The 16760-nt window shown below is 45.1% G+C and overlaps 1 protein-coding gene across 1 annotated transcript in view; it reads right to left on the bottom strand.

The window, feature by feature from the left end:
- Positions 1-16760, bottom strand: part of LOC126413269 (myrosinase 1-like) — a 328262-nt gene that overhangs the window by 24348 nt on the left and 287154 nt on the right. The window contains exons 15-16 of the mRNA XM_050083171.1: positions 5111-5233; positions 5016-5027 (exon numbers count right to left, since the gene is read on the bottom strand). Coding sequence (XP_049939128.1) covers positions 5016-5027; positions 5111-5233 — 135 coding nt within the window. The remainder of the gene's footprint in view (positions 1-5015; positions 5028-5110; positions 5234-16760) is intronic.

Below are 16760 nucleotides of genomic sequence, written 5' to 3'. Positions count from 1 at the left end.
TTCAGGAGTTCTGGGAACCGGGGTGATGCAATACTTTTTTTGATGTGTGTATTTTCTGGATTCTGCAGACGCTCGAACCACGACTGTCACGTGAAACAATGCTACACATCGAGAATGGCATACAGCATTGCTGCTCCAGCATGTTAGGCCAAACAGAATCGTTCTCAGCTGTCCCATTGTAGTACAACTTATGTGTGGAATAAATCCATCAAAGTCTATTCAGTGTTAGATAATTTCAGACTACGTCATCCATGTTTTGAGCCAGAGTAAATAGTTTAATCAGACAAATCTTAATCTTTGCCAACAAATCCCCACACAGTGGAGTGTTAACTATTTGTTACATCTATTTGTGTTGCCAACAAATCATGATTTATTTGTCATCACGCTTAAATTGTGCTATTTGTCTTATTTTATGATCAATAAACCTGTGCCATAATTTTTATAAGAGATCATTGCCATGATGATATATTAATCTCCCGTCGATACTGACAACAGTAATGAAAGGGTCACGTTTTCATTAAATTATTTCTGGATTCAAGTTCATTTAGATTCTGATGAAAGTGATAAACTCTAATACAGGCTAACAACAACAACCGCAGGTCAAAGGGCAAAATCAGTTTAGCAGATGCATCGTCCAGGTAGCCAAGTGGCTGGCTTACTAGTTAAAGTGATTGCTGTCAGGGCATAAACTCACAGCCACCGAAACTCTTTCAAATCATACCGTGAGACCAGCATAGGCTTGCACCGGTAATCAAGTGTAGTGCCAACAGTGAAATACGGAAGAGGTGCTGTTAGGGTATGGCAGTGTTTTCGTGATTATGGTGTGGTCCTATTCTTGCGCATAGTGCTAAATGCTGACACACAGAAATATTTAACAGCACTGTGTATGGTGCACAGTTGAGATACAGTACAGAGACGATGACTGTGTCAGGATGACAACTTGTCCTGTCATACAGCAACATCTGTGAAGCAATGGTTTGTGGCCAACAACGTTACTGAAGCGTATGGGCCTGCACAGAGTCCAAACCCGAATGAAATGGAACAGGTATAGAATGAGTTAGAATGTCGACTTCCGTCCAGATCCCAGCGTCCAACATCAGTACTTTCTTTATTTTCGGTTCTTAAGAAAGAATGGACCACAGTATGTCAACAGACATTCAGACAGCTCACTGAAAGCATCCTCAGCATTCAAGCTGTCACATATTAATATCTACTAATAGCTGTCCAGATATCTTGGACCAGATAGTGTAACGTACTAGCGCTAGTGTGATACTCCAGCGAGTGGGGTAGGAGGTAGGAAAAGGGTAACAAGTGTGAGTGGCAGTCAACAAGTAATGCAAAACATTTTTGTCTAAAAGGAAGTTGGCTTTATTCGGGATTCCGGAACACCATATTATTCCCCACTCTTTTCGCTACAAAGTCCTGTTTCTCAAAAATGGTTCAAATGACTCTGAGCACTATGGGACTTAACTTCTGAGGTCATCAGTCCCCTAGAACTTAGAACTACTTAAACCTAACTAACCTAAGGACATCACACACATCCATGCCCGAGACAGGATTCGAAGCTGCGACCATAGCGGTCACGCGGTTCCAGACTGTAGCGCCTAGAACCGCTCGGCCACTCCGGCCGGCCCTGTTTCTCAATATGATCTCCGTTGAGTACGACGTCGTTACGCCATCTTAATGGGAGAGCCTGTATGCCCACACGGTAGCACTCTACAGGTCGACATCTGAGCCAACGTCTTGCTGCATCAGTAGCCTCCCTATCATCCGTGTACTGGTCGCTGCAGAGTTCATGCTTCGTGGCGACAAACAGATGGAAGTCGGAAGGTGCCAATTCAGGACTATAGGGTGGATGAGGAAGAACAGCCCAATGGAGTTCTGTGGGCTCCTCTCGGGTGCGCATACTTATGTGAGGCCTTGCGTTTTCATGCAGAAGGAGAAGTTCGTTTTCATTTTGGTGGGGACACACCCGCTGAAGTCATTTCTTAAATTTCCTGAGGCCAGCACAATACACTTCAGAGCTGATCGTTGCGCCACGAGGAAGGACATCAAAGAGAAAAACCCCTTCAGAGTCATAAAAGACTGTCGCCATGACTTGGCCAGGCGAGGAAGTGGCTTTGAACTTTTTCCCCGGAGGAGAGGTGGTGTGGCGGCACTCTATGGATTACCGTTTTTTTCTGGTTCGAAGTGATGAACCCATGTTTCTTCGCCTGTGACGATGTTCGACAAAATATTGTCACGATCAGCCTCGTAACGTGCAAGCAGTTCGGCACAGGTGGTACTTCTGTTAGGCGGTGAGGAGCCCAGTGGGTGTGTACCTTCGGGAAGCCCAACTGGTGGGTTACTGTGTCGGCAATACGTCCAGAGAGGTCCAGATGCGAAGCGAGAGTGTCCGCACGTTCCAGCACTGCTGGAGCCACGGCCGTGTGCGGTCAGCCAGCACGCGGGAGATGGAACAGGCCTGCGCGATCTCGCTGCGATGGTGAGAGACGCCTCGTTCAACGACACCGTGAAACCGTTCACCGCCAGGTCTCAGCAGATATTCAGCAAGCGTCTATGACTGGCTGCGATGGTCTGGTTTTCCGCCAAAAGAAACTCAATGACAACTCTCTACTTACAAGGGAACCTCCCCATCGCACCCCCCTCAGATTTAGTTATAAGTTGGCACAGTGGATAGGCCTTGAAAAACTGAACACAGATCATTCGAGGAAACAGGATGAAGTTATGTGGAACTATGAAAAAAATAAGCAAAATATACAAACTGAGTAGTCCATGTGCAAGATAAGCAACATCAAGGAGGACGTGAGCTCAGAAGCGCCATGGTCTCGTGGCTAGCGTGAGCAGCTGTGGAACGAGAGGTCCTTGTTTCAAGTCTTCCCTCGAGTGAAAAGTTTACTTTTTTTGTTTTCGAAAAGTTATGATCTGTCCGTTCGTTCATTGACGTCTCTGTTCACTGTAAGTTTAGGGTCTGTGTTTTGCGACCGCACTGCAAAACCGTGCGATTAGTAGACGAAAGGACATGCCTCTCCAATGGGAGCCGAAAAAATTTGATCGCAAGGTCATAGGTCAACCGATTCCTCAACAGGGAAACACGTCCGATATATTCTATACGACACAGGTGACGGCATGTTCGTCACATGACAGGAATATGCTGTCGACCCACCTAACTTGTACACTTGGCGAATGGGTAAAAAGATTCTTCTACCTTGCCCGATTTAGCTTTTCTTGTGGATGTGGTAACCACTCCCAAAAAAGTAATGAAAACATAAGAGTTTGTCACATAAACTGCAACAAATGAATGCAACAGTTTCACAGTCGCACAGTTTTCCCTGTGCTCTGTCAAAACATACGTTTTTAACGTTTTCAAATTTTTCCTTATGTAGACCGTCAAATGCTGCATATGTCCGAGCAAATCTGAACATGTCCTGGAATTTTGGAGAGCGAAGTTGATTATGTGTGAGTGCCTGAACTTTGATCATTGTCTGAAAATAAAAATTAAACTTTTCACTCGAGGGAAGACTCGAACCAAGGACCTGTCGTTCTGCAGCTGCTCACGCTAACCACGGGATCACGGCGTTCCTGGGCTGACACTATGCTTGATGTTGCCTATCTTGTGCATGGACTACTCAGTTTGTATATTTTGCTTATTTTTTCATAGTTCCACACAACTTCTTCCTATTTTCTCGATTGATCTGTGTTCAGTTTTTCAAGGTCTATCCACTGTGCCAAATTATAACAGAATCTGAGGGGGTGCGATGGGGAGGTTCCCTTGGTAGGACGCAGCTCCGTTACAGACGCCATTTTGAAGTCTACGCATAGCGCTGCTACGTAAGTTCATGAAACTACATGGAATGAAGAGGACAGATTCCACGTTGTCAAGTTCCGTATTGTTTCAACCGAAATTGGCCGAGAAAAATAATCTTGCATTACTTATTGATGCAGCTCGTAAAAGGAACAGAATCAATGAACGATAGGAGGAATTAAAACCAAACTGACTGTTATATGACTCACTAACGGTACGTTAGTGTCATGTTAAAACGCCGTTCGGATGCACTGCGTTAGGAATGAGGACGGAAAGTGTATTACATAAAATGGCTGAGAACGACAGATGTTAACCTCTAATCTATAGGGTTGCTCGGATTGTGTGTGATAGGCTCTGATGTCTGATTAAGAAGATAGAACAGAACATTCTAAGAAACTGTAGAAACAAGTGTAATTCATTACAAGTTTCTAGGAGAGACGGAACATTCAAGGGCTATTCCATTAAGTTTCGGGTATGCAGCCGCAAGAAATCTCCTTCTTCTCCTAATATTTCGGCTGTATATCGTCCAGTGATCTTCAGAGCGAGTCGCAAGACTGCCGCTCCAGTGCTCGCTTCGTCCCTTTATACTCGTGTACCGCGCGACTGCGCATGCGGCCACAGATGCAAATGCGCCAAAGACGTTGGTCGGCGGCAGAGACGTGCAAAATGAGTGAGTTGTATCTATGACTCCGCAGGCGATCTGTGTTGGCGTATCGATATATCATTGTGAGCTGCACCGTGACGACGTCTTTGTGAGTTTATTACAGCAAGTGCCGGATTCCATTATTTATCAAGATCAGCTTCTTCAATGGCGCTGCTCGACCACTTCCGTCGGATTCAGCAGAGGAAATAAGACGTGAAACATGCCGTGCAATTATGAAGGCTCGCCCACAAAGGAGCAATAAATCTGTGGCAGAGAGGGCTGCTCTACGCAAGCTTCGCCTGGATCTGTGCAGATACGTGCACACACACACACACACACACACACACACACAGCGGCGTCCACAGTCAGCTGGTCGGTAACGCGGCGGCACGTACCGTTATGCGCGGCCCTGTACTGCTGGTCGTAGAGCCGGTAGGCGCGGCCGTGCGCCCTGAGGACGGTGTGCGTGGCCAGGTAGTCGCCGACGCCCGACGCGTTCTGCGACGGCGCGTAGTCGCGGTTGTCCGCGTAGCCGCTGACGAACTGGGCCGGCTCGTCGAAGGTGACCCACCACTTCACCTGCCACACCGCGCACGCCGTCACAACACACATCATTCTCCACCGGGAGTGCCGAAACAGAGAAACGCGGCGCCGTTACTCACTCTGTCTCCGAAGTTTTCGAAGAGCACCCTCGCGTACTCCACGAAGTAGTCAGCGAGCAGTGGATTGGTCCATCCCCCGATATACTGCAGCGCCTGTGGCAGGTCCCAGTGGTACATCGTCACCTGCAGAAGACAGGCCACACAGAACTCTGGACGTTCAGTACGAAGATTTATTTTTTTAACTTTTTCCTTTGAAAAGACATTAACGGACACCACATAACACAGAAATTACAAACCTCTGCACTTGATAAGCCTGTGTCGTGACTTTTGTTAGTACCCTCCAATAATTAATTACGGTTTGTTATTCACATCCTACGGAATTACTGTTGCTCATCATAAAATGTTAATTAACATCCTAATGATTTACTTATGGTAGATATGTATGTATGTCTTAGGCCAGAAAGTTTATCATATCTCCTAATAACACACGGTTTACAACACACTGTTACATGACATACATTTTTTGCTGTCACAGTCACTATTAATGTTCCTTCTCTACTCCTTTGTTGTTCTTCTTAACGACATAAAGGCTATTGCTGATATTTCCCCATTTAGTCTATTACATATGTATGTACACGTGTACCCTATTAATATTGTTATATAGGTCTCTCATGTTAAACAGTGGTATAGTATTAATTACTAGCTTTCACTGCTATATACATGTGTTTCCAACATTCCAACACCAACGCAACGTTAACCGCCAAATCTGAGCACATTGGCCGGCCGATGTGGCTGAGCGGCTCTAGGCGCTACAGTCTGGAACCGAGCGACCGCTACGGTCGCCGGTTCGAATCCTGCCTCGGGCATGGGTGTGTGTGATGTCCTTAGGTTGGTTAGGTTTAAGTAGTTAGAAGTGCTAGGGGACTGATGACCTCAGAAGTTAAGTCCCATAGTCCTCAGAGCCATTTTTTTTTTTTTGAGCACATCGTTAGTTGTGCGAATTACTATGCTGAAGTCCGATCTGACGTAAAATAGTAAGAAGTTTTTGTCTTGCATAAAGTCAGTAAACGGATCAAATCACTCACTGAGTCGCTCAGTGGCAACACGAAAAATAACCGTCTAGAGATACTGCACAAGTATGTACAACACACTTCCGTAGCACTTTCAGAGTGTGCACACACCCATACCATTAGACGTTACATCTCGTAAAAGATTTATGTAGCGTTTTTGTTGGAGGGGGAGGAGACCAAACAGCGAGGTCATCGGTCTCATCGGGTTAGGGAAGGACGGGGAAAGAAGTCGGCCCTTTCAAAGTAACCATCCCCGCATTTGCCTGGAGCGATTTAGGGAAATCACGGCAAACCTAAATCAGGATGGCCGGACGCGGGTTTTAACCGTCGTCCTCCAGTGTGCTAACTGCTGCACCACCTCTCTCGATGGCGTTTTTGTTCAATAAAATGATAACTAGACAGTACTCCGCGTTCACCTGTTGTTCTGAGGTGACATTCATTTTACAAATGCTGCTTAGCTATATCTTGGACAATTAGAACCGACATGCGATCACAGACCTCATCAGTGAGGGTTTTGAGAGAACGTTTGAGCCAGGGGCAGACAGCGAAAAGCGCTTACGACCTTAGCCCCTTACACTGCCGGTGTACCGCACCTACTCAACTAGCGGACGCAACACTGCTTTCTGGGTACAGAATGTTCTTCTGGAGCCACTGCTCGATTCAGCGAAGATGCATGCGTACAAAGCCGCGTGTTGTCCTTGCGGTTTTTGGATACGTACAAAAGAATTTGTTGGATGTCCAGGACGTTCACCTCGTTTAACACCTCTTAATTGCTTCTTTGTCGATTTTTGAGGAGTGTGTGATATACTCCACCACACTTGCACTGCCCCCCATGAACCATGGACCTTGCCGTTGGTGGGGAGGCTTGCGTGCCTCAGCGATACAGATAGCCGTACCGTAGGTGCAACCACAACGGAGCGGTATCTGTTGAGAGGCCAGACAAACGTGTGGTTCCTGAAGAGGGGCAGCAACCTTTTCAGTAGTTGCTGGGGCAACAGTCTGGATGATTGATTGATCTGGCCTTGTAACACCAACCAAAACGGCCTTGCTGTGCTGGTACTGCGAACGGCTGAAAGCAGGGGGAAACTACGGCCGTAATTTTTCCCGAGGGCATGCAGTTTTACTGTATGGTTAAAATGATGATGGCGTCCTCTTGCGTAAAATATTCCGGAGGTAAAATAGTCCCCCAATTCGGATCTCCGGTCGGGGACAACTCAAGAGGATGTCGTTAGCAGGAGAAAGAAAACTGGCGTTCTACGGATCGGAGCGTGGAATGTCAATTCCCTTAATCGGGCAGGTAGGTTAGAAAATTTAAAAAGGGAAATGGATAAGTTAAAGTTAGATATAGTGGGAATTAGTGATGTTTGGTGGCAAGAAGAACAAGACTTCTGGTCAGGTGACTACAGGGTTATAAACACAAAATCAAATAGGGGTAATGCAGGAGTAGGTTAAATAATGAATAGGAAAATAGGCATACGGGTAAGCTACTACAAACATCATAGTGAACGCATTATTGTGGCCAAGATAGATACGAAGCCCACGCCTACCACAGTAGTACAAGTTTATATGCCAACTAGCTCTGCAGATGAAGGAGAAATTGAAGAAATGTATGATGAAATAAAAGAAACTATTCAGATAGTGAAGGGAGACGAAAATTTAATAGTCATGGGTGACTGGAATTCGTCAGTAGGAAAAGGGAGAGAAGGAAACGTAGTAGGTGAATATGGATTGGGGGTAAGAAATGAAAGAGGAAGCCGCCTGGTAGAATTTTGCGCAGAGCACAACTTAATCATAGCTAACACTTGGTTCAAGAATCATGAAAGAAGCTTGTATACATAGGATAACCCTGGAGATACTAAAAGGTTTCAGATAGATTATATAATGGAAAGACAGATATTTAGGAAACAGGTTTTAAATTGTAAGACATTTCCAGGGGCAGATGTGGACTCTGACCACAATCTTTTGGTTATGAACAGTAGATTAAAACCGAAGAAACTGCAAAAAGGTGGGAATGTAAGGAGATGGGACCTGGATAAACTGAAAGAACCAGAGGTTGTAGAGAGTTTCAGGGAGAGCATAAAGGAACAATTGACAAGAATGGGAGAAAGAAATACAGTAGAAGAAGAATGGGTAGCTCTGAGGGATGAAGTAGTGAAGGCAGCAGAGGATCAAGTAGGAAAAAAGACGAGGGCTAGTAGAAATCCTTGGGTAACAGAAGAAATACTGAATTTAATTGATGAAAGGAAAAAATATAAAAATGCAGTATATGAAGCAGACAAAAAGGAATACAAGCGTCTCAAAAATGAGATCGACAGGAAGTGCAAAATGGCTAAGCAGGGATGGCTAGAGGACAAATGTAAGGATGTAGAGGCTTATCTCACTAGGGGAGACCTTTGGAGAAAAGTGAACCACTTGTATGAATATCAAGAGCTCAGATGGAAACCAAGTTCTATGCAAAGAAAGGAAAGCAGAAAGGTGGAAGGAGTATATAGAGGGCCTATACAAGGGCGATGTACTTGAGGACAATGTTATGGAAATGGAAGAAGATGTAGACGAAGATGAAATGGGAGATACGATACTGCGTGAAGAGTTCGACAGAGCACTGAAAGACCTGAGTTGAAACAAGGCTCCGGGAGTAGACAACATTCCATTAGAACTACTGACAGCCTTGGGAGAGCCAGTCCTGACAAAACTCTACCATCTGGTGAGCAAGATGTATGAGACAAGCGAAATACCATCAGACTTCAAGAAGAATATAATAATTCCAATCCCAAAGAAGGCAGGTGTTGACAGATGTGAAAATTACCGAACTATCAGTTTTATAAGTCACGGCTGCTAAATACTAACGCGAATTCTTTACAGACGAATGTAAATACTAGTAGAAGCCGACCTCGGGGAAGATCAGTTCGGATTCCGTAGAAATGTTGGAACACTTGAGGCAATACTGACCTTACGACTTATCTTAGAAGCTACATTAAGGAAAGGCAAACCTACGTTTCTACCATTTGTAGACTCAGAGAAAGCTTTTGGCAATGTTGGCTTGAATACTCTCTTTCGAATTCCGAAGGTGGCAGGGGTAAAATACAGGGAGCTAAAATATATTTACAATTTGTACAGAAACCAGATGACAGTTATAGGAGTCGAGGGACATGAAAGGGAAGCAGTGGTTGGGAAGGGAGTGAGACAGGGTTGTAGCCTCTCCCCGATGTTATTCAATCTGTATATTGAGCAAGCAGTAAAGGAAACAAAAGAAAAATTCGGAGTAGATATTAAAATCCATGGAGAAGAAATAAAAACTTTGAGGTTCGCCGATGACATTGTAATTCTATCAGAGACAGCAAAGGACTTGGAGGAGCAGTTGAATGGAATGGACAGTGTCTTGAAAGGACAAAAAGCAAAACGAGGATAATGGAATGTAGTCGAATTAAGTCGGGTGATGCTGAGGGAATTAGATTAGGAAATGAGACACTTAAAGTAGTAAAGGAGTTTTGCTATTTGGGGAGAATAATAACTGATGATGGTCGAAGTAGAGAGGATATAAAATGTAGACTGGCAATGGCAAGGAAAGCGTTTCTGAAGAAGAGAAATTTGTTAACATCGAGCATAGACTTAAGTGTCAGGAAGTCGTTTCTGAAAGTATTTGTATAGAGTGTAGCCATGTATGGAAGTAAAAGATGGACGATAATAGTTTAGACAAGAAGATAATAGAAGCTTTCGAAATGTGGTGCTACAGAAAAATGCTGAAGATTAGATGGGTAGATCACATAACTAATGAGGAAGTGTTGGATAAGATTGGGGAGAAGAGAAGTTTGTGGAACAACTTGAGTAGAAAAAGGGATCGATTGGTAGGACATGTTCTGAGGCATCAAGGGAACACCAGTTTAGTATTGGAGGGCAGTGCGAAGGGTAAAAATCGTAGAGGGAGACCAAGAGATGAATACACTAAGCAGATTCAGAAGGATGTAGGTTGCAGCAGGTACTGGGAGATGAAGAAGCTTGCATAGGATAGAGTAGCATGGAGAGCTGCATCAAACCAGTCTCAGGACTGAAGACCACAACAACAACAACTTGCACTGATGATACAAATCAATTATTTCACAAATTGAAATATTATCTTACCATGACCTATACGATTTGACGCCCATTGTTGCGAAGGCAACAAGTACGTACTGATGCTCAGAGCAGACTGTCTGCACGCCAGTTTCTAACTCGCTTTTATAAAATTGTTTGTGGAGAATTACTGATATTCTTAATTGTGACCGTAAATAATGGCATGATATCAGTGCAAAGAACCAGTCTTGAGTTGCAAAGAGCCACTATCAACACAGCTAGCACAATGGATGTGCTTGAGGAGTTAAAAACAATGGTGTAAAATGACCGAGAAGCTCCTCATAAGCCAAACATTTTTGTAGTGAATGCTGGAATTGGTTTAAAGAACGACGCAGCTTGATAATGAATGACTAGAAGCGAGTCATTTGGAGTGGTAAATCATTCTATATTCTGTGGCAAAGTGGCGGTAGGATTTTAGTGAACGCCTGGAGAATATTACGTGCCATCATATGTAGTGCCAACAGTGAACTACAGAAGATCTGTTGTAACCATATGGGACGGTTCTCTTCGTTAGGCTGTGGTCCCGTTATTGCTCTTAAGAATACGCACGTAGCAGAAGGATATGGAGACATTTCACAGCACTGTGTACCCGCACAGTAGAGGGATATTTCACTGTAGAAGTGTGACATCACACCATGCCATAAACTAGTATCTGCTGTTAGGGCCACCTAGTTTGACCATTAATGTGTATTTAACCCTCTAGTAAGTCGTGAGGTTAGGGTAATTTTATCGACGACTCCTGCTGAGCGGACAGGCAAAATAGTAGTGAGGGAATGTGTTTATGTTAATGATTGTATAAATGTGTTACAGAGGCTATAAATTACAACTATTATCGCGGTATCCAGATGCGTTGGTGTAGCTAACAGCACTTAGTATCATAAGATCCGAGCAGCGACGATATGGCTACAGTCACGACCGCCAAAGTAGTTCAGCGACGTTGCTGTATAACGAAAAAAAAAAAAAAACACATGAGGAATAGTGTGACGTACATGCTGCTGTATTGTCATCTTGTACGACTTGTGCACCATGCCAAGATTGTACGTAATGTCGAATCCATTTAACACTGTACAGGTAGCTAGCCAGACATTTTAGGCCACATAGCCTATAGTAATTTATGGAAGAATATATGATGAATTTTGCTGCAGCATTTGTGCTTTTATGATTGGTGGATTAGAACTTGTTGGAAGTGAAGGTTTTTGAGTGACAGTAATTCAGTTTGATCATTGCTTGAAGCTTTATAGGTTGAACAGTATTATTTGGAAGTGTGATTCATCATGTGGATTAGCATTTGCTTGAAAACACTGTGCCGGCCGAAGTGGCCGTGCGGTTAAAGGCGCTGCAGTCTGGAACCGCAAGACCGCTACGGTCGCAGGTTCGAATACTGCCTCGGGCATGGATGTTTGTGATGTCCTTAGGTTAGTTAGGTTTAACTAGTTCTAAGTTCTAGGGGACTAATGACCTCAGCAGTTGAGTCCCATAGTGCTCAGAGCCATTTGAACCATTTTTTTTTTGAAAACACTGTGATCTCTGGGAATGGAAAAAAAAAGTTTTTTGCGTGCAGCGACTAAGCCAGTTCTATAGTTTGTAGTAGGGACAGGGTTTTAGTCATTTCCAGCAATGTAATTGAAATTTGTACTTAAACTGGGGAAGAATATAAATTCTCTTTTGTAACCATCCACAGCCGGTTTACACTTTTCAGCTCTTAAGTGGCCGGAATCAGGAAGGTGTCAATTTGGGCGATCGATCTAACAACACCTTTCTACATTACTCCCCGACAGCACACCATCACACTGGTGACCTTTTCTGCCAGGACCGTTCTTGCAATGTATTAATTCTGTGCTGAGTGTTCAGTGGTGGTAGGTGGCCACTCCTGTAAGTGCTGCTAGACCCATCTCGAGGTGTGGTGCAGTGCAGCACATACCTCGTGGTGTCTGCGGCAGCAATTTCCAAGTCTGGGGCAGTCGATGTGCAGCTGTAAATCTAAGTAGAGGTCGAACGCTCAGCAGCAGTGGGCAGGTAAATCGCGGGTGGTGTGGCGCTTGAGTTCACTGAGCAGTCTAGAGCAAGTTTGCCCGCTCACTTGTTCTCGGTGGTCCGTTCGAGCTAGTGCTGTGTGTGGTGGGTTTTCCATCTAGCACATGGGTACACAGTGCTACCTCTAAATATAGCAGAGCGAGTCGCAGGCTTGCACAGCAGCTGTCGGCAGCTAGTGCAGGCATCCCTAGTGTGTGGTGGTCAGTGGTAGTTGGCGGGGCGTCGCCCCATCAGTGCATTGGGCGGCTCAGCAGCGGTGGGGTTGCGAGTGGCTGTCCTGTATAGGGGCTGTGACTGCAATCCAACACCCATGGCTCCATTGGCAGCTGATCACACCACTGGCTGCATTGTTTGTCTTATCACTTTTATTTTAGGTAGTCATAAAGACATTATTTCACTAATTAACTAAGGTAAACATGGAAAGGGAGAATGATAATAAGAAACATCTGGATGTCAAGTATGGCGCAGAGGATAGTTATGCGATAATATCAAGAACTACACGAAGTAATACTGATAAAGACATCATTGATAAGGTCTCCTTAGTGGAGCAGACTAGTAAAAGGGAAAGTTATTGTGAGGATGAAGAGAAACCAGGACTATGTAATATGATGCAAAGCATGCATAGAGAAATGGGAGCTGACCACATTGAATTAACATCTAAATTAGATTCTAATACTGTAAAATTTTGAAGGTAAGATAGATGCTAATTACATGGTACTGAAGTCTGATTCGGAGATATCAGAGGCTAACTGTATACAACTGAAGTCTGAGTTACAAACTCAAACTCGTGAAGTAAGGAATAAATTGTAAGCCGATTTTAATGTAATTGAACATGCAGTCGAAATGACGGGGCAGGAAGGGTTGAATACATGTCATGAGAATTTTTTAAGATTTAAGGAGGTAATCTCTGAGGAGCTTCATAATTAACCAATGATATTTCGGGACATTTAGATAGGTTGAGGAAGGAACAGTATTACGCTACTGGTGCCATTAAGAGTAAAGCTTCTGAAATAAAGAATTTTTGTGAACAACCAATTCAATCATTTCATCACCAATTGATCATTCAAACATAATCCGCTGATTTAAGTAAGATGAAATATGATGTATGAGGTAGTAGAGGAGACATGTGTAACGAAAACTAAGGAACTTAAACATGGTGTAGAAGACCTGTTTATATTAGACCTGCAGTCAGTGAATAACAATGAGCTTTCTTCTGAAGCAAGTTACATACCACTCCTGGACAATACACACCCAGTTGTATTTTTAAAGTCAGTTGAGGGACAGTTACCCAAGCATCGGAAGGAAGTAAGAATAAATAGTATTATGGTTGGACATTAAAGAGGAGAAGCAACTGTACAGCATACTAAGTATCTAAGTGACATTAAAACCTTAGACTAGTTTCAGGTAGCGTTTAAGAAAACATTTGCGTGTCACAGTCAGTGTGCTAAATTGTATGACTAATGTGAGATATAGTATGAAAAATATATAAGTTGTAAGCCTTGAACATAGTGTGTGTCAAGGAAGAGTGATTACGAGTGAAGACGCTAACATAAGTACTAGGCTCAAAGTTTAGTGAAAATGAGCATATATATAAGGCCACATATAAGTCACCCTCCTCGTAGTTTTTTGAGCAGGTTAGACTACCTTGCTTTGCGCTTTCTCTTAGCGAGGAAGAACGTAATTTTTCGCCTAGTGTGAATCATCAATATTTATTTAAGGCCTCGTATAGTTATGGAAATTTTATCGATGGCCTCTACTGAAGAACCAGATGAGGTATTAGTGAGGAAATCTATTTATCTTAAATTTTATATAGATATGTTAGAGAAGGTATGAATAGGAACGAGTCTCATGGTATCCTGATGTGCAGGCAGTTAACAGTACCTCAATAGCAAAAGGTGGGAGCGACGCCGGCAGGGCTACAATCGCGACCGTCAAAGACATTCATCAACGTTGCCGTAGAGTGAAATAACGTGAGACGTATTGTTATATACGTGGAATTCTCCATTGTACTGTAATCTTGTATGATTGCTGCGTCAGGCCGAGACTATACTTACTATTGAAATGAAAGTTAGCCAGTAATATTACGGCACATAGCCTGCAGTGTTTCCTGGAAGAATAAATTAAGAATTATGTTGCACCGTTCGCACTTTTAAGATTGTTAGATGTGAACTTGGCCGAACTGAACGTTTTTGGGTGATAATATTTAGATTTTATCATTGCTTGAAGCTTTGTAGGTAGAAAAATATTATTTGGAAGTCTGATTGATTACGTGAATTTGCAGCGAATATTTTATTTCTTGAGAACACTGCATTCTCCAAGACTTAGACGAAGCTGTTTGTTTGTTCGCAGTACAGATAAGATTTTAGTTATTTACAACATCTTAACTGAACCTTGTACTTAAACTGGGGATGTGTATTAGCCCCCTTTTGCTGCCGACCCCTGTGGCCGAGCGGTTCTAGGCGCTTCAGTCCGGAACCACTTGGCTGCTACGGTCGCAGGTTCGAACACTGCCTCGGGCATGGATGTGTGTGATGTCCTTAGGTTAGTTAGATTTACGTAGTTCCGAGTCTAGGGGACTGATGACCTCAAATGTTAAATCCCATGGTGCTATGAGGCATCTGAACCATTTGAAGCCCCCCTTTTGCAGGCTCCGCACCTGGTTTAGACTTCATATGTTGTGGGGCCAGAATCTCGAAAGTGTGAATTTAGGTGAATTTAGGCCATCAATCTAAGAACATCTTTTTGCACATTCTGCCCGACAGGCACACCGCCACTCTTTGGCGCAAACGCTAATGGACAATAACATTTGTGAGACGGTGTGGCCTGCTCAGAATCCCGACATGAACCGAATGTACCACCTCTCCAGGGAGCTGCCATGTCGACTTCGGCTCAGATCCCAACGCCTGTACTCCCTCGTTTCCTCTCTTGACAAAGAATGGGCCCTGTTGTGTCGGTAGCTGGGCCGACACCGTGAAGTTTAGATGGTGGAAAATGCAAGCTACACTAACGCGGTAGCCGATAGGGCACGCACGGCTAAAGCAGACGGGCGTGAAGTCTGGAACATGAGAACTTATAAATGAATAAGAAGAAAAGTATGTAGATGCTTATTACTTATCTTTTATTTAGTCCTTGGAATACATCTCTCTTGAATACTCGTAAGCTATAGGCACTGATACAACTGGCGCCTTGCTAGGTGGTTGCCATTAACTTAGCTGATGGCTATTCTGTCTCTCGGCTAATGAGAGAGAAAGGCTTCGTACATCTTATCGGTAGCTAGGTTCTCATACAACTGGGCGATAGCTAGGTTCGCGTACAACTGGGGCGAGTCCACTCTCGTATCACGAGACCTGCCTTGGTGGTGGCGCTAGGTCTGCGATCACAGTGGCGACACGCGGGTCCGACATGTACTACATGGACCGCGGCCGATTTAAGCTACCACCTAGCAAGTGTGGTGTCTGGCGGTGACACCACATTCCTCCCCCGCAAATCGGCGAACGGTCGTGAGATAAGGCTTCCGCCCGCCGTGGGGAGGACCACATGTTGACGTATGCGATGAGGTGGGGAGCCTAACAACAGGCGAGGCTGTGCCACCCGCACCCGGCCATTCGGTCCGAGGGGAGCTAGGAAACGCCTGCAAAACTAGTCCAGGGTGCACGTCAACATGCGGTGTATGCGCCCGTAAAGAGACAGGAGGGACCGAAGGGTCAACCTCCATAGCGTCGGGGTAGCCGACGCGCGATGACGTCATGTGGTCCGGAGCGCGCGGGAGTTCCATGGCGGAGGACAGCTGGTCACGGGAAGCGATCGGCGGCGCGTGACCTTGGGAGGCGCTTGGCGGCTGCAACGAAGCGTCGAATGCGGGCGGCGCCGGCGGGAAAACAAGCGGCGGCGGCGGCGGCGGCTGCTGCTGCTGCGGCGGCGGCGGCGCGTCGCCATGGGGCAAAATGGAAGGCATCGTCGGTAACACCTGGGGATGAGGCGAGCCAGTAGATGGGTCCCCAGGGCGCTGACCGGACGGCACCGTCGCTGAAAGCAGACGGGGAGCGGCAGAACCCGAGCGACGACAGAGGCGCAGCTGATTGAGATGCCGACGCACCTCACCAGAGGCCCCCAAAACCAAATACATCGCGCGGCCGAGGCAGCGAAGAATGCGCCCTGCGAGCCAACGCCGTGAACCTCGATAGTTGCGATAAAATACAACGTCGCCTGGAGCAAAAGCAGGAGTCTGCCGCTGCAAAGGAACCTGATGCGGCGGGTGCAGCAAAGACATCAAGGTGCGATGAGGACGACCGTGGAGCAACTCAGCCGGCGAGCGACCATCTCGGGGCTGAGAGCGATACGAAGACAAAAAGAGCAACAAGGCGTCCTCCCGAGAATGCGACTCTTTCAATTTCAACATCTGTGACTTGAAAGTCCGGACCAATCGTTCAGCGGCACCGTTGGACTGAGGCGAAAACGGCGCGGATGTCAGATGTTGAATACCATTGGCCTGGCAG

The sequence above is a fragment of the Schistocerca serialis genome, chromosome 7 (genome assembly GCF_023864345.2).
Source record: "Schistocerca serialis cubense isolate TAMUIC-IGC-003099 chromosome 7, iqSchSeri2.2, whole genome shotgun sequence".
Taxonomy (NCBI): Eukaryota; Metazoa; Arthropoda; class Insecta; order Orthoptera; family Acrididae; genus Schistocerca; species Schistocerca serialis.
Note: the sequence above shows the minus strand (reverse complement) of the source record. Positions and strands in the feature narration are given on the sequence as shown.